The 24,868-nt window shown below is 36.2% G+C and overlaps 2 protein-coding genes and 1 long non-coding RNA gene across 4 annotated transcripts; 1 reads left to right on the top strand and 2 right to left on the bottom strand.

Moving 5' to 3' along the window:
- The first annotated feature begins 1,324 nt into the window (after positions 1-1,324).
- On the top strand, positions 1,325-3,593 carry LOC147548077 (uncharacterized). Its single transcript, XR_015238808.1, has 2 exons — positions 1,325-1,744; positions 1,951-3,593. It is a non-coding gene; the product is annotated as an uncharacterized LOC147548077 (long non-coding RNA).
- On the bottom strand, positions 1,881-6,514 carry GEX3 (gamete-expressed 3). The gene is made up of 10 exons (XM_086672319.1): positions 6,199-6,514; positions 5,264-5,451; positions 4,828-5,157; positions 3,809-4,055; positions 3,430-3,714; positions 3,257-3,343; positions 3,122-3,154; positions 2,995-3,054; positions 2,772-2,914; positions 1,881-2,668 (listed from the first exon to the last, which is right to left on the bottom strand). The coding sequence occupies exons 1-10, from the start codon at positions 6,284-6,286 to the stop codon at positions 2,072-2,074; spliced, it is 2,058 nt and encodes a 685-aa protein (XP_086528445.1). The 5' UTR covers positions 6,287-6,514; the 3' UTR covers positions 1,881-2,071.
- A 7,881-nt stretch (positions 6,515-14,395) lies between these two features.
- Positions 14,396-24,129, bottom strand: LOC147548075 (nudix hydrolase 1-like). Of its 2 annotated transcripts, none has more exons than XM_086672386.1 (2): positions 23,821-24,107; positions 14,396-14,833 (listed from the first exon to the last, which is right to left on the bottom strand). In XM_086672386.1, the coding sequence occupies exons 1-2, from the start codon at positions 23,975-23,977 to the stop codon at positions 14,523-14,525; spliced, it is 468 nt and encodes a 155-aa protein (XP_086528512.1). In that variant the 5' UTR covers positions 23,978-24,107; the 3' UTR covers positions 14,396-14,522. The 2 variants fall into 2 exon arrangements, with proteins under 2 accessions (XP_086528512.1, XP_086528511.1); XM_086672385.1 differs by lacking the exon at positions 14,396-14,833 and adding an exon at positions 22,716-23,091 and having other exon boundaries at positions 23,821-24,129.
- Between the last annotated feature and the right edge of the window lie 739 nt (positions 24,130-24,868).

The raw sequence follows: 24,868 nt of genomic DNA, 5'->3' as shown, positions 1-24,868 counted from the left end.
TCTCCAGGAGAGTGAAATATGTGTCAAGATCAGTCGTATATAGTTCAATGGATGTTTGATTAGTCGATCACAGAGAAAGAATAGGACGATAGCAAGAGTGGGAGTGTCGTAGACGACCGATTGGTCCCTCTGTATGAGAGAGAAAGTGATGATGATCGATGATCGAGTGTATTGGTCGGGAATTCGATGATGAGTATTTTTGTCTGAGATCGGATCCCTTATATCATTCTTGGTTCCGTCCTTTTATAGTGTCTTGGGTCGACTGTTACCCGGTGATGAGTTGTCATCTTTATTGGTGGTAACGCATGGGTTGTCACCATTAATATTGATTTCGTAATCCCCTAACGGATATATCTGAGGTACGGTCATCTTAAATGAATGTAACGTCTCTCCAACGGATATATGGGAGGAGGTTTGTCGAGGATTTGAGGGCGGACCTCTTTATCCAGGGCTGGATGTGCTGTCGTACTTGGGCCTGTTGAGAAGGCGAGGACATACCTCTTCTTCCAGGGCTGGAAGTGCTTACGTATTTCGGCCAGGTGAGGAGGTGAGGGCGGACCTCTTCCTCTGGGGCTGGAAGTGCTCATTTACTTTGGCGTTGCTTCGGGGTATCCGAAGATGAAAGGGTTGAGCCCATTAGCCATTAGTTTATGGGCTTCGTCACCGAATAAGCCCATTAATCATGAATTCCATGGGGCACTCCTGGTGACGTATTTTGGTCCATACAATGCCATATAAATTACATAACTTAATCCTTAATAGGAATTAAAAAAATGAAATAAGTCGGGCTTTCCCCAGCCTGGACCCGAGATAAAACCTCGAATAGCCGGTCGGCCAAAAGGAATCCCATTCCATGGGTTGTTTTTGGCTTGGGTGAAAGTCTCATGGGATGGGACTCTCCTGGCCAGCTATAAGTCGTCATCTGGAATCTCTAGCCAGAAGTAAATTCTGATTAAATCTTACCTAGTACTTTAAATAACGTCCAATTTTGCGTCTTTTAGGAAATTATAATTGGATTACACGATTAGACTTTGGGAAGTCTTAACAAAGGGCAAGATTAAATCAGAAAATGTGTGAAAAATTCTCTCCAGCTACTCTGGCAGAAGATAGAATGGAAACTGTAATACTAATAAAGCCATCTAGTCAGTTCAGAAGGACTTCTGATCTTCAAGATAAAGTATCACCGTTATAGAGGAACCGAAAGGGTCTTGCATTTCAGGAGACTTAAATTTGTAAAAGAAAAAATTATTTCGGAAAAGAGCTTGCAAAAGGATTTGATTTTGAAAAGTTAAATATTGGCTTTCAAATTAATTTTGAAAAGGGTTTCAAGAAATATAATTGAAAAAGAGAAACTTTATTTTCACGATCCACATGTCTTGGACATGATTCGATATGTATCAAACTCAGTCTGAGACATCTTGAACTCCAGTCCGAGTGTAGCTTGAAGTCTGGTCGAGACTCGTAGGAGATGTGAGTCGGGCTTAGTCCGAGAACGTCTTTGATAGTGCCCCAGACACTTCTTGAGCCATAATTCGAGAAGGTCTCATACCTCTATAGGTTAAGGGGCATTGTCCCTGAGTTCTTACCAACCTCCAGTGTGTAATCAACATCTTCCAAAACAATGCTCGTGGCTTAGCCTAAATGGGAGTTCTTTCTCTTTTTTCTCCTGTTCCAGTTAAAAATTGACCCAGGCTAACCGAAGGCGCAAAAATTGGTTTACGGAATAGTAACATGGAAAATCCAAGTAACCTAGTTTTTTGAAAAATAGAATTCTTAAGAATGAAATGCTCTCAACATTTTCTACATAATTTAAAGTAATTAATAGAAAACACATTAAATTAATTTTTACTTTTTGAAAATTTTAAAACAAAAATAAATCATGTTAAAGTATTTTTCTATTTACCTCATCTATAAATTAAAAATCATTTAAAATTAATTAAATGTCTAAAGTTGAATCTTACTGTGAACCCCACTGTACTTAGTAACATATGAAAATTTAGCAAACTTTAATTCAATTTTAAACATGACTCCACTCTCAGTTCTATCTGAGTAAGGAAATAAACAACTTCTACTAATTAGTTGAAGATAATGTCCTTCTCCTCTTCAACCAAATCTTCTTCTTACCACTATTCCCTTTCTGAATCATCTCTCCTTCGACGTATAATGGATTTCTAAACCCTTTCGAACTCGACACGTTACCCGGTGAACTTTCCCAGTACTTTTCTTCAAATATTCCATTACTACTTGAAGGTCCAACATCAGTTTCTACCTTCTTTCCCTTGTCTTCAACTTCCTTATCTTCGTAGTAATCTGTCGTTTCTTTATTACTACTATTACTTCTCTCGCTACTAGTAGGACTATTATTTCTTTCACTTGACGAAGTTTCGCTTAATGTATGAAATATAGTTACACTCTCTGTCTTCCTTCCTTGAAATGAGTAGCTTTTCGACTTGTCTTTATATAATGGAAGTATAGATTTCGACATTGAATTACTTCTGTCCTTACCTAAACTATAAGTTGTAGAAAGTTTCCTCTCAATTCCTTCCCTTTCCTTTACTAAGTCTCCGATTTTCTCCAGTACTTCATTTGCCATTGCTTCTTCTGCTACATTTTTCTCAAGCTCTGTAATTGTTCGATCGAATTCTTTCTTCTTATCCCGAAGAGAACGCTGAGATGTAATTTTAAGTCAAAACTCAGAAAAAGAAAAATCTAATAACTCATTTAAAGGGTTGTCTTGAATCTTGATTATGTTTTTTGTTCAGTTTCCTCACCCTTTTCTCTAGAAATTTTCCGATATCTTGGCCTTTGAGCTTCTTCTTCTTCCAAAATATGCAACAGAATCGGACAAAACCAGCTAATATTATCAAAATCAGAGATTGAAATAACAAGAAGAGTAATATCGCACGTTCATTGCCTGCGAGGAAGATTCAGGTTACAGGTTATCTTGGCTGGAACCATAAATGCCATATATATATATAATGTAATGATACTGACCTGTATAGATGCTGGGATTTTTCATTGTTGTTTCTGAGCAGCTTAAAGCTAGCTTCTGCCCTGTAACATAAGAAAATATTAAGGAGGACTCTAATTAAGTCATACAGGTTATGGGAAGATTTCTTACGTGTTGTTCGGCATGACAATGGGCTGCCAGTATCTGTATTACAAAGAAAACACGCATGAAGTGTTGGTCTTGACGAATAGAGATTAGTGCACAAGTTTATGTCGGTGCTAGTATGAGAGAAAGATAGAGACGTACTTCCTACAGCTACAAAAGCAAGAAGAATTCTTTCATCTAATGCGAAGTGATGAAGATCACTATCGGACGAGAACAAGGCGAATTGGCCTGATAATTGTTAACAAAGGTTAGATAATTTAACAATCAATGGTGAAACAATATTCTTCTTTCGAAATACAAATACTTAGAAGTACCAGTATAGGTTTCGGTCCAGTAAACATGTCCAGTAGCTGGAACCAATGCGGTAAATACTACATTTATAGGTTTCATTGCTGAAATATATGTATGATCGCCAACAACTCGGCTTATCTTTCTTGTCACTCTAGTCTGAGAAAAATAAACTGCGTATCCAGAACAATCAAGAACTGGACTAACTTGAACCACAGAATCAAGAGCAGATGCCTTAGCAAATTCCCTGAGAACTCCCGAAGATGAAAATGAATACAGGAAACCATCTAAAGAACCAATTGATATCCAACCTGTTAAAATTTTGACGGTTAATGAACAATTGAGTCATAATTTTTATCTATAGATATCATTTAACATCAAAGTAGATGAAGATAAGATATTTACCATTCAAATCAACTACTGGTGAGCAATCTGTTGTACTTAAAGGACCAATATGATTCTGCCACAGAATATTTCCAGTAGAAACATCTAGAGCTAATAAGAGAGATATAATTGGAAATGTAACATAAACAAGACCATTGTTGCCAGGGGTGATTATCAGAAGATTGTCGAAAGAACTAAAGTCCTGAATCCATTTAAACTGAGGCTTTCGAATAGACAAAGAGTAAAGCTCTCCGTAAGTATTTGAAATCTGCAAATAAAATATAAAGATTGGTAAGACCAGAACTTGGCAACACAACTACGTGTTAGGACCAGGCACAAACTTAGCCACCATGTTTTCATATGGTGTTTGATTTTCATGGTATAATCATGCATACCCATATTGTTTTAGAAACTGAGCTATAGCACAAATGCAAACTTAGTAAATGTTTATGCCTTAATGGTATGCTCATGAGAAAGCACGCCAAAAAAAAAAAAAAATCCTACACCCATTAGGCTAGGGCCTGGTGGCAAAAGTGGGAACACCATTGATAGTGTTAGGCATCGAGTCGTTAGAAGATGGTACCAGATCCAGGGACTACTTGTCTTTAAGGATGGGGAAATGTAACAATGTAACATCACATCGCTACAGGGAGCATCCGAAGACTGCAGCATAGTTGAGCGATCAAGCCTCGTAAGTGTCGAGACCTTTAAGGTGGGCTGTGGTACACTCATCAAGAACAAAATCCTGTAGCCACTAGGGTTTCAGCCTCGATGACAAACGTGAGAACAATATCGATAATTGGTTCATACATAAATATATATATATATATATATATATATATGTATATATGTGCGTGTGTGTCTTTAAATCCATATAACCATAGGGATTTTTATACTCATCTACCTGACACCTTCTAAGGGAGTACATTCGACTACCTATTCAGTGTCCAGGTTATATAGGTTCCAAGAAGTTTTCTGCAGGGATGTCAAATTAATATAAATGAAACAAAATAAAAAGTATAGGCAAGGGGTGGCCTTACATACACACTACCTTCACATTGATCGACAACTGGGGATGAAGTAAAATAACAATCTGTAATGTTCCTCTTACAACCCTGACGATAACCAAAACGCTGAAGCACTGGCCCAGCACTCCATAGCCGTTGTCCACGAAGCATATATGCAAATAGTCCTCTGTTTTTAACACTGATAAACATATACGAACTTATCAAGCTTATTCCCATGCCAATAATTTCATTCGATCCTTCAGTAGTTAACTTTTCACCAAATAATACTTCTACTGTCGATTCAGATGTTCCAATAGTTGGAGGCTTGATTTTTAGAATCTTGTTTTCTGCCACCAAATATATCTGCAGACACAATGAAAGATGAAGTTACTACGGAAGTACGAAAACCAACAATAAAACGAACCAAGAAGACAATATTTAAGTTTAAGATTGTTAAAAGCAATATCACCTTCCCAAATTCATCTTGAACTGGAGCAATATCGATATTACAGGCATAGTTCAAAGGGGCACTCCAAGAAATAGAGCCATTACTTTCAAATGCGAAAAAATTTCTATCTGAACAACTATAAATCCTCCCATCATCTCCAATAAGTGGTTTTGAAAGTCTATAAGCTGTCCGTTTAAAGGGCTCTTGAGCTGAAACAAGAAGAAAATTTTCACTTTAAATGACCACAAAAGAAACTAAATATACTCTTAGGTATGTAGTCATACAACTCAAAACCAATTGGGAACGATTGAAGAGGACCTATACATTATATTCTTCGTTACTGATATAACCTATCTCCCATGATGGATGACTACTCTCACTCGTGGGCCTAAACTCTGATACCATATTAAGTTTGTGGTCGTTCAACTTTAAAAATTTGACAATGAGTGGAGATGTAATTTACGTTATATTTTGGATCACTACATCCCCTGTCTTCTCCCATGTGGGACTATTCTCACAGATAAGAACATAAAGTACCGAAAAAGTGCCTCCAAAATAAGTAGGCCAAATAAAAAGCACCAATTTGATAACAAAGGAATTAAACCCACACTAATCTCCAATACATCACTCACAACTTTCTTCAAACAGCTAGTCCACGGAAACAAATGCTGCTTACGCAATTCTTTCGAAGACATTATCATTCAAACTAGATTTCTCTCTAAGGGAGAATTAAGAAAATCAGATGATAAAACAATAAAAGAAAAAAAAACTTTTTCTTTTATAAGATCAAGTTCTTCCCCTTTCTCGTGCTTCCGGCAAACAAAGGCATCATAAGACCCTACCCATTCATCATCAATATCTCATGATCCCAGAAACAGGAGATAAAACACTTAAATTTTCAAACTAAACAGCAAAAGAGTGCAATAAATGAATCTAGAGAGAGAAAGAAAAAGTACCAGAGAATGGGTTGTGATCTCCTGGAAAAGTCTGGGAAGAAACAGTAGGTGCTTGAAGGAGCAGAAGGAGAAGGAGAAAGGGTGACATGACGGATATATTCTCAGAAAAGGTGATAAGTCAAGAGGCCATTGTTGTTGTTTGTTTATATTTTGTTGGAAACGGTTATTTAACTGAAATGGTTTTGGCGGGAATTACTATTTTCAAACACCCGGAAGCCGGGAAGCCCGGAAGGATGTCACCACCACCGAACACCACCGGACCACCCCAGTTGAAAAAAAGTAAGGCAGTGTTTGTTTTTGGTAGAAAAATTGCCACAAACCCCCAGAAGCTCACACCTGATACTAAAAAGATAAGAGTAGTCACTTTAAAATAAAAATTAGGTTGGGGACTTATTTGTCATGTTTTGAGGAGGTTAAAGTTAGTTTCAAGTCCCATTAATTTCACATTTCAAGAGGGTAAAAAGGTAAATTACATCTTCTACCCATGAATTTACGTTAGGTGCACAAGTCATACGCCTATTGATATATGTCAGACGGCATGGGTTATGTCACGCGCAAAATACCTTATGGTGTGAAAGACATTTGAAAATGCATTCTCTTACATTTAATGTGCATTAACTCTTATGTATAATGGCAGAGTCATGAGTAAGGGGCTATGTTGTTTGAGGCGAGAAGCGATGCGAAACGATGTGGTTGTCCGAGTCGTTTCCGTGTCGGGTCGTGGCTAATGGGCCAACTGTTGCCAAACGCAACAAAAGAAAACACTAAATAATTTTCAAGTCAAACTTTGTGCTATTTGTTTAAACTTTAGAATCTATGTTTATTTTGTTACTTAATAATTTTATTAACTATTAATTTTATCAATTAACAACTACTTTTAATAAAATAACAATAATGTTTTGTAAATTAAGTACTCGATTTTAACGGGTTAGCGTGTCGTGGCGGGTTAGGAACATCAAGGGTCGTGGCATGTTGTACTTCCGTTCCTAATGTGCCGTGGTTGACGGGTCTGGGAGCTTAAAATCTCAGACCCGCCACGGCCCGCTTGACTCGTGACGGGTCGACACGATACGGCACGCGACGTCCGTGCCGTGTCGTGTTGCCTTATAAACGGGTTGTGCCGGTCCGTTTCCGTGCCGACACGACCCGTTGGCCACCACTATTTTCAAACACCCGGAAGCCCGGAAGGATGTCACCACCATCGAACACCACCGGACCACCCCAGTTGAAAAAAGTAACGCAGTGTTTGTTTTTCAATAAGTCTAGGGAGCCCTCCTGTTGGGACTCCCTGTCCAAACCATCTGATGATTTGGACAAAAAGACAGCTACTTCTTGGGCTGAAAAAGTGGGAGAGAAAAAGTGGGAGATTTTATAGGGGCCCCTCATTTTTGTTAAAAGGCCTCCCCTCAGTGATAATTTAGCAAGTAAAATGGTTCATGGGGAGGCCTTTTAACAAAATTGGGGAGGCCTTATAAAACTTCCCAAAAAATAACTTTTCTCTCTCCCACATGTGAACAAATCCGATTCTGACGCAGTTAATAAGGTGACCGTTAATAAGTCTTGCTGGGATGATTTTTAATCCTTTTAATCTCAACCCTTAAATGTTTGAAGGGCTGAGATTTAAACTCCCAAATAACTCTACTATTCCAACCCCCAAGCCACTCAGACTTCTCTTTTTCTTTTTTTTGTTGAAAGGCTAGTCAGACTTCTTTACTTTTAATATTTTGATCCTCCATTGGGTGTTAGTTACTTTCCTGTTGCCCTGTTGCCCACTTTTCTAAACTAACAAAGAAAACTAAAACTTTGAGTGGGTTTATGAAGTTAAATTAAAAAAAATTGGGTTGGATTAATGTAACTCATCAACTATGATTCAGTGAAATATGTTCATGTGCATTTAATTACCAATATGGTTTGCCAAAAAGAAATACAAATTGAAATAATACTAGTCTTGATCTAAAACTATTAAAAACAACTATCAATATATTTTGGCAAAAAATTAAAAACCATGAAAGCTAACTATACTAATGATCACCCATCTTTCAATTCTTCTTTCTGTCTCCGTCAAGTACTAAAATTGAACCTCCAACTCAGTCCGTCACTTTCCTGTAATAATATCACACTAGTTAGAACTAAACTATGAGAAAAAAGATTCAAACACACAACATAGTCGATCAAACAATGTGTAAATATTCAATTTACGACAAGATTAAATCTAAAAATGAGAAAACTTTCCTATAATAATATCACACTAGTTAGAACTAAACCATGACAAAAAAAAACTCAAACACACGACATAGTCGATCAAACAATGTCCAAATATTCAATTTACCCAATGTAAATTTGAAGAAATTAGATAAGTAAAAGTGAACCAAGTTATTATAGAGATTAAGAAACTATCACCCAATGTAGGATGAAAAAAGTTCGAAGGGGAACCAGCAGCTCAAGAACTCAAGTGGGTTTGGATTAACAAATTAGGGCTATAAAAGTTATTTAGGAGTTTCAATCTCAGTCCTTAAAAAATTAAAGGGCTGAGATTGAAAGTTGAAAAGTAATCCTAGGAACATCTCACTAATGGCGTTAAAATATGCCGTTTTTATTCACGTGAGGGAGAGAGAAAAATTACTTTTCTCTCTCCCACTTTTTTAGCCCAAAAAGTAGTTGTCTTTTTGTCCAAATCATCAGACGGTTTAGATAGGGAGTCCCAACAGGAGGGCTCCCTAGACTTATTGTTTGTTTTTTGTAGAAAAATTGGCCACAAACCCCTAGAAGCTCACACCTGATACTACAAAGATAAGAGTAGTCACTTTAAAAAAAAAAGTTTGCCAGTGTTTTGGGGAAATCAAGGAAGTTTCCAGGACAATAAGTCTTGGGTGGAAACAAACTTTTTTTGTTTCCTCCAAACATCACCTTTTCAATTTTTTATTTTTTCTTCTTCTCCTCTATCTCAACTAAAATTTCGGCAATCTCCACCGGATTCCGGCAATTTCTGCCATTAACGCCGGCAATCTCCACAAATTCCGGAAATCTAATTCTGCAATAGTTTAGGGTTTTCATCCCTCACGGATCAACGTATCAAATACAGAACCCTTATCAGGTACTTCTATTTCTTCTTTTTATCCTTTTACGACAGTGATTTGAATCTATAGAGTTTCGTTGATAACTAGTCTTCGTTTTTTCATCAGTCAATTCACTTCACGATATCTTTTTGAAACTAGGGTTAGGTTTATTGTTGATTTGACCGAAGAGTCAACTCTCTATCCTTCATAAAATCTCTGTTTCAATTGGGCTAGTGTTTTTGAAATTTTTATATATTGTTTCAAGTTGTCATCTTTTTATACGTATTGTGCCATGACTTCACTGAAAGATCTTCTTCCTCCTCCTGTAGAATCGAATACTAAGACTTTATATGATCACTCCAATGATCCATGGTTGAAACAACTATTCACTGCCTCAAAATCTGATTTTGTTGTACTTGTAGCTAAATCAAATTCAGTTCCTCCTTACCTAAAACGTGCAGGTTTCATCCCCAGAAAGCTTGAGGATTTTGGAGATGGTGGATCTGGTTTTCCAGAGAGAGAGGCAGAAGAGAGAGAGAGAGAGAGAGAGAGGAGAGGGAGAAAGGGATGAAGATAGAGAGAGGGAGAAAGGGATGAAGAGAGATGATGAAGTCGCCGGCCGTCACCGGCAACACCCGGCCGGCGACATTCTGCCGGCGACTTCTGAGGTGCGTTTGGCATTTTTTTGATTTTGCACCGTCTTCCCCGGGAATTTTGCTGCTTTCTCCAAAGCGCTGGCCAAAAAATTAGGTTGGGGACTTATTTGTCATGTTTTGAGGGGGTTAAAGTTAGTTTCAAGTCCCGTTAATTTCACATTTCAAGAGGGTAAAAAGGTAAATTACATCTTTTACCCATGAATTTACGTTAGGTGCACAAGTCATACGCTTATTGATATATGTCAGACGGCATGGGGTATGTCATGCGCAAAATAATATTTTTTTTTTTTGAAACCATTGAAACCATTTTTCATACATAAGTGATTAAATCACAAGTTACATGGATAATTGTTATTTCTCTCGGTTCAGCAGCATGAGAGTTACATAAATAAATTCTTAGAATTTCGAATGTAAAGTGGCTCATGAAGTGAGAGAAATGGGACTAGACACGACGAAAATAAGAAAGAAGAAAGATGAAAGGATTCTAAAGATCACGGATGAAAAGACCCTTAAGGTCAACAAAATAACTGATAATACAAAAATAAAGAAAATAATAATTTACATCCCGTCGCTTTCGCCGGAAAACCTCAATTGTCGCCGGAAAACTGCCATTGTCGTCGGAAAACCGTCATTGTCTCCGAAAAACCGCCAATATTATTGTACTAAATACATAGAAAATCAAAAAACTCTCTCTTCTACCTTTCTTTGTTGCAATAGATTGATCATCGTTGATAAAACCACAAACATAATGCCAGAGTTCTGATACCGTTGAAAACTAAATGAAGAAAACATTTTTTTCCGTTAATGTGAATTTATGAGGATCAGAATCACTTTGGATAGTGGTAGCATGGCAAGTGTGATATTGATTTTTTTTGTGTTTTGGATCCAGATAAGACCACTTTTAACTAATTCAAAGTCGGTAGAGATCAAATCTTCGCCTTCCACTGTATTAGTTGTTAGATTGCTGTTGATAGACTCCCTAATTGTTGAAGAAATCAGAGGTCTTGAGCATCCATGAAAAAATACTTAGAAGAAAACCTGACAAAAGGAGAGTCATGAGTAAAGGGTGCCATCGGTGCGGTCCCCACTTTTACTCAAGGGCCCAACTTGTTAATAAATGGTTAAAAAAAATACGCAAGGGCCAAGAGTTTTGTGTCCGCGGTTAAAAAAACAAGATTTTAATTATCCAATGGTCACGATTTCTGAGAGAAGTTGAAGTGGTTGGAATAACGTTTAAAAATGTTAAATCTAAAGATGACATGCTTATTAAGTAGGATTTTTGACTTCCTCTCTCTAAGAGCATCTCCCAGATGATGGATATGCATGTGGCTCCAACCCGGGAGCCCCACCCTCTCGGGCTTCCATTCCGGAGCCCGGGCTGAGGGGTTCCCAACCTTAAATTCAATTTGTTGGGAGTCCCCAACGGCAGTGAAATGGGATGTACCCCTTTGGAGATTCACCCAAGTTTACTTTTTATTTTTATTTATTTAAATCTTATTTGTTTTAAATTAAATTTGAAAATGTCAAATTTAGAGATGACAAGCCTATTAAGTAGTTTTTTTTTACTTCCTCTCTTTACCCTCTAATTTCCAACTTCTACACTTTTAGAGCATCTCCAGCTGCTCTCCATAACGCTAAATAATGGCGTTATGGAGGGTGTTGGGAACAAGCACCACTGGAAATCAACAAAGATTTCTAATGTCGTAATTAGTGACCCGCCAAATATGGCAGATTGCTATTTTTTTTCTATTTAAACCAAAATTTTCATTCGTATGTATCAATTCGATCCAGTACATTACATTGTTTTGAGACTTTTGACTTCGTTGAGTACAACATGAGATTTACATTAGTAAATTACAACACGGAACTTACAAAAGTAAAGTACAACATGAAGGTAAAGGAGTACAACATTACAATAACTAAATAAAATACCCCAAAAGTCACAAAATGAAAAGATCACAGAGATCACAAATGAGAAGACCTTAAAGGTCTTAACCTTTATTATACTAAACTATATGTATGAACGATGAACCAAGTAGAGGTTGCTGATCGAATCAGGTGTTGTCCTCTCGATTTAGTAGATGTTGTTCACTCTTCTTTTTGGTGATCTTTGTTTCTTCTTCGTCATTCTTCTAGCCAAACCCGTTTTCATGAAGTTGTGAAGATTGTGAATGTCAATTTAACGGATTATCAGTTATGTTCTTCTGTTCCTAGAGAGAACCAGGAGCTCCATAACCCAAGAAGGGTCTTCCAGAACAATACAAAGTTTCATTGTTGGTTTGATCAGAAACATTGATTTTCTCTCTTACTTTTTCAAATCCGTGACTAAATACTCCGAATCCAAAGATAAGCCCAATCAATATAACCACCAATATTAAGAAGAAGCAGATCCTGCACATCGAACACCCACAACACATTTTCTCCCTCCTTCAATTACTACTTGTTATGATTCATTTCTTAGGCAACTAATTTCTCTCTGCATTTCAATTGTCAGAGATATATGAAAGAATATGATTCACATTGTTTAAAGAATTGGGTGATGAGGGAAAAGAAGGACTTAAAATTAAAATTAAACTTTCATTTCTTTTGGGTCTCTCTTGTTCATCTTCTCTAGTGACAATACCCATCGATCTTTGTCTCTCAGAGAGAAAAAGAGTAAATTCTAATTTAAACCTAAGACATAATATAACTGAAAATAACATATTCTTGCCCAAAATCGAAGGGAATTCAGGCAAAGGAAGTGTTTCTTCGCGAAAAAGACAATCAAATGTTTGGCTTTTTCTCTCTCTAGAAAGCGGTATGGCGGGTCACTGTTCATCCCACTATATTAGTGGGACGGTGGGCCATGCCCCTTTTTTTTGTCATTTTAATGCTTCTTTTTAGTCCCTTTTAGTGTTACTTTTTTTTTCTTTTAATCATTTTAGTGTTATTCTTTTTTATCCCATAAAAAATTTAATTACTCATTTACATTATAATAAAACTGAAAATTAAATATTTGTTACTTCAATATTTTTATTTATACCATTAATAACACATAACCAATGTATTATACTAATTATCATTTCCACTGAGTATCGATTTTGTGTTCTCCTGGTTTTTAGAGACATTACAGTACTTTAGTCCCAAATGAACAACTTATTGAAGAATCAATAATGTTTATCATTGCCTTTTTTTTTTCCTATAGATGGTCAATCATAGTATCTCGTAGTGCAAAATGAGTTTTTATCTTTAATTTGCTTGTGTCTTGATAAGAAACGGTCGAAACGCTTTATTTCATTTACAACAATTTCTACAGTTGGAATTTTAGTTAAAATATTGGGTATTGCGCAATCGTCATATTCATCATCTATAATCATATTATGCATTATAATGCAAACAAACATTTTATCATGGAGGACATTTTTATCCCAAAAACGTGTTGAATCCTTAATAATCGAGATTGAAGAACTCCAAATGCACATTCAATCATCTTTTCGACATACTTCTTGCATCATTGCAAAATATTGTTTCTTCAAACCTTGAGGCTGAGAGATAATTTGAACAAGAGTCGTCCATTTCAGATATATATCATCAGCTAGATAATATCTCGTATTATATTCTTTTCTCATGATATTATATTTTACTGGAGGAATTTTACCTTCTACTAAAATTGCAAATAAATTTACATTCTTCGAAAAAACATCCCCTGATGTTTTACAGTCTGACAGATTCCTTACCACTTCACATTTTATTTCAATTGACCGCCTAAATCTACAGTCTTCAAGAAAACGTTTTCTGATGTCTTACAATCATAGCGATTCCTTATCCACTTACTCAGTGTATCTCAATTCACCACATAAAATTAGTTTCAAGAAAAACATCTATAAATACAATGAAGAGAATAATAAATATGGTGTGTTATGTAGAACAGATAGGTCTTTAGAGAGTCGTTGGCGTCTGATCGCTACTACTCTTCCAAAATTTTGAGGATGTGTTAGGCAAATTGAGAATCAAAATCAAAGTGGTACCATTAAGTTAGACACGGTAAGTATAGATACATATATTACAAAAAAACGAAAAAGGCGAGAAGCCCACCCATGCAAATATTACTGAGTGATACACCTATTTACATGTCTGTCCCATAACACTGAATGATAACGAACTTGTCTTTCCTTCTAGAAAAATCGAAAACAAAAACAAGAGGGCTATGTTCACAAAGGATTTTGACGAAGTTATTAACTTGTTGACTCACTTTCACTACAATACAAAATTTAACTACAATTTGGACCGTTATGTTACTTGAGTGACTCACCAACTCATATTTTGTCAAAACCGTCTTTTGTAAACTTAGCATTTTCCGAACAAAAAACACATGATTAAATACTTTATAAGTCCAAGAGGGTCACAAAAAAATGCCAAATTCTAAAATAGATTTCTACGAAAAATAATTTGGTTAACCATTGAGGAAACTAAATTACCAAAGAGAAGAGAAGTCATTTCACATACTTTTTCTTCAAATTCGATCTTTCCTTTTCTTTAACATATCTTGAAATAACAAGAGCAAAACATAATTCAATATAGTTTTCATAAACAAGAAAATAGGAAATGTTGGTTCTTTGATTTGGTTTACAAATCATTTTTCATAAGCTAAGGTGAAAGGATTAAAACCTGTTTGAACTAAAGTTTGCAAGGGTTTGAATAGAGGTTTTGGAAGATCATCATCCCAATTATACCATTCCCAACCATTACATTTTTCAGGTTCAAGGGTTTGAGGAGATTGTTGAGAATCAACCAATTCTCCTCTCATGAAAACAACGACATAATGTGATGGCTTTGGTTCATCGGAGAAGACAGTGTTGGTGATAGTTGCAAACTCGAGTTTCTCTATGTCCAAACCAGTTTCCTCTTTCACTTCTCTCACTGCACATTCCTTGAAGCTCTCCCCTAATAACATAACATACAAAATACCGTAAGATAATACTAGTTCAATTTAAAGAATCACCTATGGTTCATCAGTATCTCTTTTAAAAAACTAAAACGTCTTGGTTTGGAGTCAGGGTTGCAGTTTACCTTATGGATTTGTTCTAAGTGAATATTCGTCGAATAAAGTAAAGATAAGTTCTATTGATCTTTAGGGTCTCTTATATGCACGGGGATTGGATCAGGCTTCGGTTTTTTTTCGAAATGGACCACAAGAGTCATCGGTAAGGCATTGATACCTCATGAAAAGATAATACAAAGATACATCAAGATTCTTGAATTAAATATACACTATAACTATCTAAGTCTGGGAAGAAACAGTAGGTGCTTGAAGGAGCAGAAGGAGAAAGAGAAAGGGTGACATGACGGATATATTCTCAGAAAAGGTGATAAGTCAGAGGCCATTGTTGTTGTTTGTTTATATTTTGTTGGAAACGGTTATTTAACTGAAATGGTTTTGGCGGGAATTACTATTTTCAAACACCCGGAAGCCGGGAAGCCCGGAAGGATGTCACCACCACCGAACACCACCGGACCACCCCAGTTGAAAAAAGTAAGGCAGTGTTTGTTTTTGGTAGAAAAATTGGCCTCAAACCCCCAGAAGCTCACACCTGATACTAAAAAGATAAGAGTAGTCACTTTAAAAAAAAAAAAATTAGGTTGGGAACTTATTTGTCATGTTTTGAGGGGGTTAAAGTTAGTTTCAAGTCCCATTAATTTCACATTTGAAGAGGGTAAAAAGGTAAATTACATCTTCTACCCATGAATTTACATTAGGTGCACAAGTCATACGTCTATTGATATATGTGAGACGACATGGGTTATGTCACGCGCAAAATACCTTATGGTGTGAAAGACATTTGAAAATGCATTATCTTACATGCAATGTGCATTAACTCTTATGTATAATGACAGAGTCATGAGTAAGGGGCTATGTTGTTTGAGGCGAGAAGCGATGCGAGGCGATGTGGTTGTCGCCTCGCCTTGGCGCGTCTTGGCGAGCGCCTCTCACCTCCATGGTAGCAGCTTGAAATAGGGTTAAGAAGGATGAAGAAGGCAAAAGAGAGAAGAAGAAAAGTCGAAGCAGTCAAGCAGCTTGAAATAGGGGTAAGGGGGATGAAGAAGGCAAAAGAGAGAAGAAAAAAAGTCGAAATGATAAAACCCTAATAGGTTATTTACTAATTTATCCCTAAAAAGCTTCCTGACCACCCTTTTTAAAGGGTGTACTATGCTTTTATTCAGATTTAATATGGAAAAAGAGGTCAGTCCTCCCTACCCACACTATGAAATAACTTATTTAAGGGTGCTTCTAAAGGCACCTAGCCAAAAGGCTGTTAGCATCCGGAAATTTTATCGAGTCGAGTCAATGTTCATTCACCCGAGTTCTCTATAAGCACCTGTTTTTAACGTGGGTGACGGCCACCTTCGTTTGCTTCTTCCATCTTTTTTTTTTTTGAGTCAAACCCATATTCTTTTTTCTAAACAAAGCAGACCTAACTACAAAAAGTGTAAAATCCACTCTTCTTCATAAATGTTGAACGAATTAACTGAAGAATAAAACCCGAAACTCTACATTTCCCAGAAAGGTGATATCAAGATTCTTAACAATACAAGTAGAAACAATAGTCAAAATTGATGTGAAAATAGTAAGACATTAAACATCCAGAGAACACCAATGGTGGAAATGGTTAGTGTTGTTTGGTGTGAAGGAGTGATTCTAGGCATGTGCTTGAACCATTCTTCATCCAATGGTGGTAATTATTAATGCGGGTGGTATAAACAGTGATTATAGGCATGTCCTTGCACCAGTCTTCAACTTCTTGAACGATTCTCAAAGTTTCCCCAATATTCAAACTCTAAACCCTAACCCTGATTATAGGCATGTCCTGTCCGTGAGTTGAAGTTCCGTTTTGAAAGCTTAGAGAGAGAAAGTTTGAAATTCCCAATTTGGTTCAGATTGTGTGAGGGATGGAGGGATTAGGGTTAACTCCACTTTGACCGGTGCCTACATAGTTGTACGGTGCTAACAGAGAAAGGAGCAGTTGGGCTTGGTGCTAATAGAGATGGATGCTAACAGCCTTTTGGTCCGGTGCCTTTAGAAGCACCCCTTATTTAACTTGGTCAAAGGTGGGCCCACATTTCTTTTACAGCTGTTACACCTCATCTTCTTCTCTAAAAACGAAATCAGACTTCTAAACCCTAAATCTTCATCTTCTTCAACATTTCTTCTTCTCTCTATCATTGTCGCCTCAAATAGCCTCATGATTTTCCAAGCGAGGCGACCATTTTTTCAACCTTGCGCCTTGCTCGCCAAGGCGTCGCCTATGCGCGCCTTTGACAACATAGGTAATGGGTGCCACCAGTGCGGTCCCCACTTTTACTCAAAGGCTCAACTTGTTAATAAATGCTTAAAAAAATATGCAAGGGCCAAGAGGTTTGTGCCCGTGGTAAAAAAAAAACAAGATTTTAGTTATCCAATGGTCACGACTTATGAGAGAAGTTGAAGTGGTTGAAATAACGTTTAAAAATGTTAACATGCTTAGTAAGTAGGATTTTTGACTTCATATCTCTAAGAGCATCTCCAAGATGATGGATATGCATGCTCTCGGGCTTCCATTCCGGAGCCCGGGCTGAGGGGTCCCCAACCTTAAACTCAATTTGTTGGGAGTCCCCAACGACAGTGAAATGGGATGGACTCCTTTGGAGATCCACCCAAGTTTACTTCTTATTTTTATATATTTAAATCTTATTTGTTTTAAATTAAATATGAAAAAATCTAGAGATGACATGCCTATTAAGTAGGCTTTTTTCTTTTACTTCCTCTCTTTAACCTCTAATTTCCAACTTCTACACTTTTAGATCATCTCCAGCTGCCCTCCAGAACGCTAAATAATGGTGTTATGGAGGGTGTTGGGAACAAGCACCACTGGAAATCAGCAAAGATTTCCAATGTCGTGATTAGTGACCCGCCAAATATGGCGGGTTGCTGTTTTTTTAGTTAAACCAGAATTTTCATTTGTATGTATGAATTCGATCCAGTACATTACATAGTTTTGAGACTTTTGACTTCGTTGAGTACAATAGAGATTTACATTAGTAAATTACAACACGAAACTTACAAAAGTAAAGTACAACATGAAGGTAAAGGAGTACAACATTACAGTAACTAAATAAAATACCCCAAAGGTCACAAAATGAAAAGATCCTAAAGATCACAAATGAGAAGACCTTAAAGGTCTTAACCTTTATTATACTAAACTATATGTATGAACGATGAACCAAGTAGAGGTTGCTGATCGAATCAGGTGTTGTCCTCTTGATTTAGTAGATGTTGTTCACTCTTCTTTTTGGTGATCTTTCTTTCTTCTTCGTCATTCTTCTGGCCAAATCCGTTTTCATGAAGTTGTGAAGATTGTGAATGTCAATTTAGCGGATTATCAGTTATGTTCTTCTGTTTCTAGAGAGAACCAGGAGCTCCATAACCTAAGAAGGGTCTTCCAGAACAATACAAAATTATTATTGGTTTGATCAGAAACATTGATTTTCTCTCTTACTTTCTCAAACCCATGACTAAATACTCCGAATCCAAAGATAAGCCCAATCAATATAACCACCAATATTAAGAAGGAGCGGATCCTGCACATCGAACACCCACAACACATTTTCTCCCTCCTTCAATTACTACTTGTTATGATTCACTTCTTATGCAACTAATTTCTCTCTACCTTTCAATTGTCAGAGATATATGAAAGAAGATGATTCACATTGTTTAGAGAATTGGGTGATGAGGGAAGAGAAGGACTTAAAATTAAAAATAAACTTTCATTTCTTTTGGGTCTCTCTTGTTCATCTTCTCTAGTGACAATACTCATTGATCTTTCTGTCTCAGAGAGAGAAAGAGTATCTTCTAATTTAAACCCAAGACATAATATAACTTAAAAGGACATTTTCCCACTCAAAATCGAAGGGGTTCCGGCTCGCGAGAAAGACAACCAAATTCTTGGTTTTTTATCTCTCTAGAAAGCGGTATGGCGGGTCACTGTTCATCCCACCGTATTAGTGGGATGGTGGGCCATGCCCTTTTTTTTTTCCATTTTAGTGCTTCTTTTTAGTCCCTTTTAGTGTTACTTTTTTTTTCATTTAATTATGTTAGTGTTATTCTTTTGTGTGTTTGGTCCTATAAAAAAATTTAATTACTCATTTACATTATAATAAAATTAAAAATTAAATATTTGCTACTTCAATATTTTTATTTATACCATTTTTTTTTAATTGTTTCGCGTGTGCCTCGAACCCTTGACCTCTAGGTGGAAGATTCTATCTCTTACCACTCCAACCAAGGGTTGTTGGCAATAAATAAATTTTTAATGTTGCTTACAAGTGGAGTCGATCTCATGACCACTTGCACAAAGCACAAACTCTTAAACCACTGAGCTATAACTTGATTGATAAAAAATTATTATTTTTATTTATACCATTAATAACACATAACCAATGTATTATACTGATTATCATTTTCACTGAGTATCGATTTTGTGTTCTCCGGGTTTTCAGAGACATTACAGTACCTTAGTCCCAAATGAACAACTTATTGAAGAATCAATATGTCTATCATTGCCTTTTTTTTCCTATAGATGGTCAATCATAGTATCTCGTAGTGCGAAATGAGTTTTTTATCTTTAATTTGCTTGTGTCTTGATAAAAATCGTTCGAAACGCTTTATTTCATTTGCAGCGATTTCTACATTTGGAATTTCAGAGAAAATATTGGGTATTGTGCAATCGTCATATTCATCATCTACAACCATGTTATGCATTATAATGTAAGCAAACATTTTATCATGAAGGACACTGCTTTTATCCCAAAAACGTATTGGATCTTTAATAATCAAGATTGAAGAACTCCAAATGCACGTTCAATCATCTTTTCGACATACTTCTTGCATCATTGCAAAATGTTGTTTCTTCAAACCTTGAGGCTGAGAGATAATTTGAACAAGAGTCGACCATTTCAGATATATATCATCAGCCAGATAATATCTCGTATTATATTCTTTTCTCATGATATTATATTTTACTGGAGGAATTTTACCTTCTACTAAATTTGCAAATAAAATTACAGTCTTCGAAAAAAACGTCTCCTGATGTTTTACAGTCTGACAGATTCCTTACCACTTCACATTTTATCTCAATTGACCGCCTATATTTACATTCAAGAAAACGTCTTCTGATATCTTACAATCAGAGAGATTCCTTATCCACTTACTTAGTGTATCTCAATTCACCACATAAAATTAGTTTCAAGAATAATGTCTATAAATACAATGAAGAGAATAAGAAATCTGGTGTGTTATGTAGAACAGATAGGTCTCTAGAGAGTCGTTGGCGTCTGATCTCCACTATTCTTCCAAAATTTTGAGGATGTGTTAGGCAAATTGAGAATCAAAATCAAAGTGGTACCATTAAGTTAGACACGGTAAGTATAGATACATATATTACAAAAAAACGAAAAAAATATACTTAATACATTTAATTTGACTTCTTTTCAACCTTGTAGCCAGCAAGTGCAAGAACCTTGTAAGCACAAGATGTAGACGGGAAAAAAGGGTTATTGTTTGATCATGTATGTCCTACGCTAGAAGATTGTAAAAAATTTGACGCGACTCGGGTAAGGGTAACTCGTTTGGACGTGCGTATGGAGGTGGAGATATAAGTGGGTACAATGGTGGGTGCAGAGGTGACTATTGAGATGATGATATACCCCCGTATTAACAAAGTAGTTTCAATTTGTAGTTTTCGTATATTGTTGTAGTTTTAGTAAAATGTTTTACAATTTGTAGTTTTAATAAAATTTTGTAGTTTTAGTAAAATGTTGTATTAGTTTTAATTTGTAATATAAGTCTTGTAATTTCAATTAGTTGTTAATAATTTAAGTGTAATCTTATTTTATTTAAAAAATGAGAATTAAAAGATGATAAAAATGAAATTTGTGTGATGAATAGTGATTTGGTGAGAGTTTTAGAGTTTTGTCTTTGGAATCAAAAATTTGAAAACACCAAAAAGTTTGGCAAAGATTTTTTTTGATGTTTTTTTGTGCCAACAATCGGAGATGGTCTTATAAGTAAACAATTTTTTCCCCTTCAGTTTCAATCATCTCAGACTCAGGCTCAGGCTTCTACATTCTTTTCTAATTATTTTTTTCTCTCTATAAGAGTACTACCTATTATCTAATTAGGTCTTCTAATTGTACAAAACTTACATACTTATTCCATTATCAAATTTATATCGAACCAAGTCAACAATTATACTCTTCAACAAAAAAAGTTAACGATTCTAGATTTGCAAATTCAGTATATAGACAGAAACTAGATGAAGACAACATCATCTCCGACGTTTTAAATCTCCCGATAATGTTCTCTACTTGTAAAACACATAAAATGGCAAAGGTTGTAGTGTTTTATGTTTAGTTTCTATTAATTTTTGTTATTTAGTTCAATATATATTGAGTTTGAGCTGTTTACTATCATCTTTGTCTATTTAATCAGATTTCTTTAGTTTTCTTCTATTGTATAAAGGGCCTTTGGAAATTGCACAGTTGTATGAACAAAATGCATAACGTTGAATGCAAAATGCATTCATTTTATGTGTAAAATGCACAATACATTCATAATCTATGAAAAAGAGTTCAACTTTTTTCTTATGCAAAAGTACCGCGACGTGTAATTTTTTACCACTCCAAACCTTAGTTTTGTACATGTCCTTTATTTTTTACGACTTTAGGCCTCTCCCAAAATAATCTACGAGGGTATAACCCGTGTCCGCTGAGCACAGGCAGTTCTATCAAATGCGTCACGTGAGGTTCACTTTAAGATAGTTGATGTTGATCTATACGCGCCCAACATTGCAGCTATAGGCACCTCTCAAAGGCTAAAGTTTAAGGGATCCATATGTAAATGAGGTGCCTACAACAATAATATGAATGACTTTTTAAGTCTTCTTCAAGAAAAATGAGATCTTTGAAAAGATGTTCTTTCTTATAATCTCAAGTCATGGCTGAATTCTTTCAAAAAAAAAAAAAGTCATGGTTGAATTCTAATTAAATCTGAGCCCTCAAACTTTGAGAGAGTAAATCTCAACCATTAGGGGTAACCATGAGAGAGTAAATCTTGGTCATTGGGAGGTGGGGGAAAAATACCCTCCTCCCTTATTATATAGATTTCTTTTGGCTTAACACCCATGTATTCAAGCAGTCCGAGGGCACTCAGACGGGCCTTAGTATGTGCTATCTCGGACTGCTTCGTCGGAAATTCACGAGGAGTGCTAAGAGAGGGGCGGTCCAAGAGCAAAAAGCGCGAGGAGCCTTTAGAGGCACCCATGCAAATATTACTGAGTGATACACCTATTTACATGTCTGTCCCATAACACTGAATGATAACAAACTTGTCTTTCCTTCTAGAAAAATCGAAAACAAAAACAAGAGGGCTATGTTCACAAAGGATTTTGACGAAGTTATTAACTCGTTGACTCACTTTCACTACAATACAAAATTTAACTACAATCTGACCGTTATGTTACTTGAGTGACTCACCAAATCATATATTTTGTCAAAACCCATCTTTTGTAAACTTAGCATTTTCCGAACAAAAAACACATGATTAAATACTTTATAAGTCCAAGAGGGTCACAAAAAAATGTCAAATTCTAAAATAGATTTATTCGAAAAATAAATTGGTTAACCATTGAGGAAACTAAATTACCAAAGAGAAGAGAAGTCATTTCACATACTTTTTCTTCAAATTGGATCTTTCCTTTTCTTTAACATAACTTGAAATAACAAGAGCAAAACATAACTCAATATAATTTTCTTAAACAAGAAAATAGGAAATGTTGGTTCTTCGATTTGGTTTACAAATCATTTTTCATAAGCTAAGGTGAAAGGATTAAAACCTGTTTGAACTAAAGTTCCCAAGGGTTTGAAGAGAGGTTTTGGAAGATCATCATCCCAATTATACCATTCCCAACCATTACATTTTTCAGGTTCAAGATTTTGAGGAGATTGTTGAGAATCAACCAATTCTCCTCTCATGAAAACAACGACATAATGTGATGGCTTTCGTTCATCGGAGAAGACAGTGTTGGTGATCGTTGCAAACTCGAGCTTCTCAATGTCTAAACCAGTTTCCTCTTTCACTTCTCTCACTGCACATTCCTTGAAGCTCTCCCCTAATAACATAACATACAAAATACAGTATGATAATAGTTCAATTTTAAGAATCACCTATGGTCCAATATCTCTTTTTAACAACTAAAAAGTCTTGATTTGAAGTCAGGGTTGCAGTTTACCTTATGGATTTGTTCTAAGTGAATATTCGTCGAATAAAGTAAAGATAATTTCTAATGATCTTTAGGGTCTCTTATACGCACGGGGATTGGATCAGTCTTCGGTTTTTTTCGAAATGGACCACAAGAGTCATCGGTAAGGCATTGATACCTCATGAAAAGATAATACAAAGATACATCAAGATTCTTGAATTGAATATGCACTATAACTATCTAATTTGAGCCTTAAAAACTGTATACAATCTGCCCCTAAAGGCCAACCTAAGGGGCCTAAAGTCCATCTGATCTACCTCTACTTTATTTATATTTAAGTTCAATAGATCCTTTATTTGCAGTATTATGGGATCGAATCTGAGACCTCCGTGTTACGGAGTGGATGTCCAACCACTTGGATTAGACCACGCAAAATTGAAACTCTGTGTTGTGAGCTCCAAATTCTAAAGAATATTAGGATTTTCGGGAGGGGTCGGGATGGGTAAAATTGAAACTATTTTATACAAAACCCACAAAAAGCGCACTGCTACAAACATAGCAGGCAACAGGCATACTGTACATTTTTTAGATGAAAATATAAGAGAGAGAAAGAGAAAGAGGTAGTAAGAAGTGACTGACCGAATTCAAGGTGGCCACCGGGGATGGCAAAAGTGGAGGCACCGATGGAGGACTGCCGCCGCCCAATAAGTATTTTGTTTTCCTTGACAACGAACACCCCAACCCCTACTTTTGGTGCTGGTGCTAGGGTCGATGCTGATCCCCCTCCGCTCGTCATTGATGTTAATGATAGCCCTTCTCTGTGCCTACCGGCTACCGGAGTCTTCTTTCTCTCTCTCTCTCTTCACGCCCTTCTCTCCTCTTTTGGTAGCATCCTGGGCGGGCCACTTGAATTGGAACAGAATAGATGGATCTTTACTCTTTTGGTACAGGGATACGAGTTTATACTATTGAGATATTTAAATGGCTGACAATTTAAGGAAAAAAAAAATTAGATAGGAAATTTTATAGGCAATGAAATATAAATATTTAAGTTTACACAAGGGACGCCCTTAGGATAATGGTTAAGTCCAATTTGACGTAACCAACCCTCCATCTTCACCTCCACTTTATCTCTCCTTCAAACACCACTTCATCCTTCTTCCGACAAAAAATCACAAACCGACAACTTTCAACCCAATTTTTTTTATTTTTTTATTTTTTATCTCGTCTTCTTTTTCTCTTCTGACTCTCTACTCTCTTCGATGAAGGAGGACCCCCCTCCTTTGCCTGACAGAGTAGAGAGAGGGAGAAGTGAATAGGGAGAAGATAAGGAAGAGGCTGCAGAAGAGAGACAAATGGGAGTAAAAAAGACTTTAGCTAAGGTTGCCAGCGAAGAATGGTGAAGTGGCGGGAGGGAGAGAAAAAGATGTAGTGGGTAATAAACACTCAAAAAATGAAGGATAAAGGATTGCCTCTAACCATACTTGGTGAACTTGTTGTGACCAAGTTTTGGTGAAAATTACATTGAATCTAACAAGTATGGGCATTGCCTATAAAACTTATGGAAAAAAAAATTGTTCATTTATTTAGTTTTCCCCTCACTTCATCGCCTCTTCTTCTTTTAACTCTAACAAGGTTGCCGACAAACTTCAAATGCTGGCGAACTTAAATTTTTGTTTCATCTTCG

Source organism: Eschscholzia californica, unplaced genomic scaffold (genome assembly GCF_041429995.1).
Source record: "Eschscholzia californica isolate CP2 unplaced genomic scaffold, dmEscCali1.0.p SCAF_3, whole genome shotgun sequence".
NCBI lineage: Eukaryota > Viridiplantae > Streptophyta > Magnoliopsida > Ranunculales > Papaveraceae > Eschscholzia > Eschscholzia californica.
This window is presented reverse-complemented; position numbering and strand designations above follow the sequence as displayed.

Excerpts from the sequence above, each read along its gene's own strand:
- GEX3 (XM_086672319.1), bottom strand. The coding sequence starts at position 6,286 with ATGTCACCCTTTCTCCTTCTCCTTCTGCTCCTTCAAGCACCTACTGTT. Across the intron at positions 5,158-5,263 it reads TTCAAGATGAATTTGGGAAG|ATATATTTGGTGGCAGAAAA; the intron begins GTGATATTGCTT and ends TTGTGTCTGCAG. Across the intron at positions 3,155-3,256 it reads TGCTTTTGTAGCTGTAGGAA|ATACTGGCAGCCCATTGTCA; the intron begins GTACGTCTCTAT and ends TTTGTAATACAG.
- LOC147548075 (XM_086672385.1), bottom strand. The coding sequence starts at position 23,977 with ATGACGAGCGGAGGGGGATCAGCATCGACCCTAGCACCAGCACCAAAA. Across the intron at positions 23,092-23,820 it reads CGGTGGCCACCTTGAATTCG|GGGAGAGCTTCAAGGAATGT; the intron begins GTCAGTCACTTC and ends TTATGTTATTAG.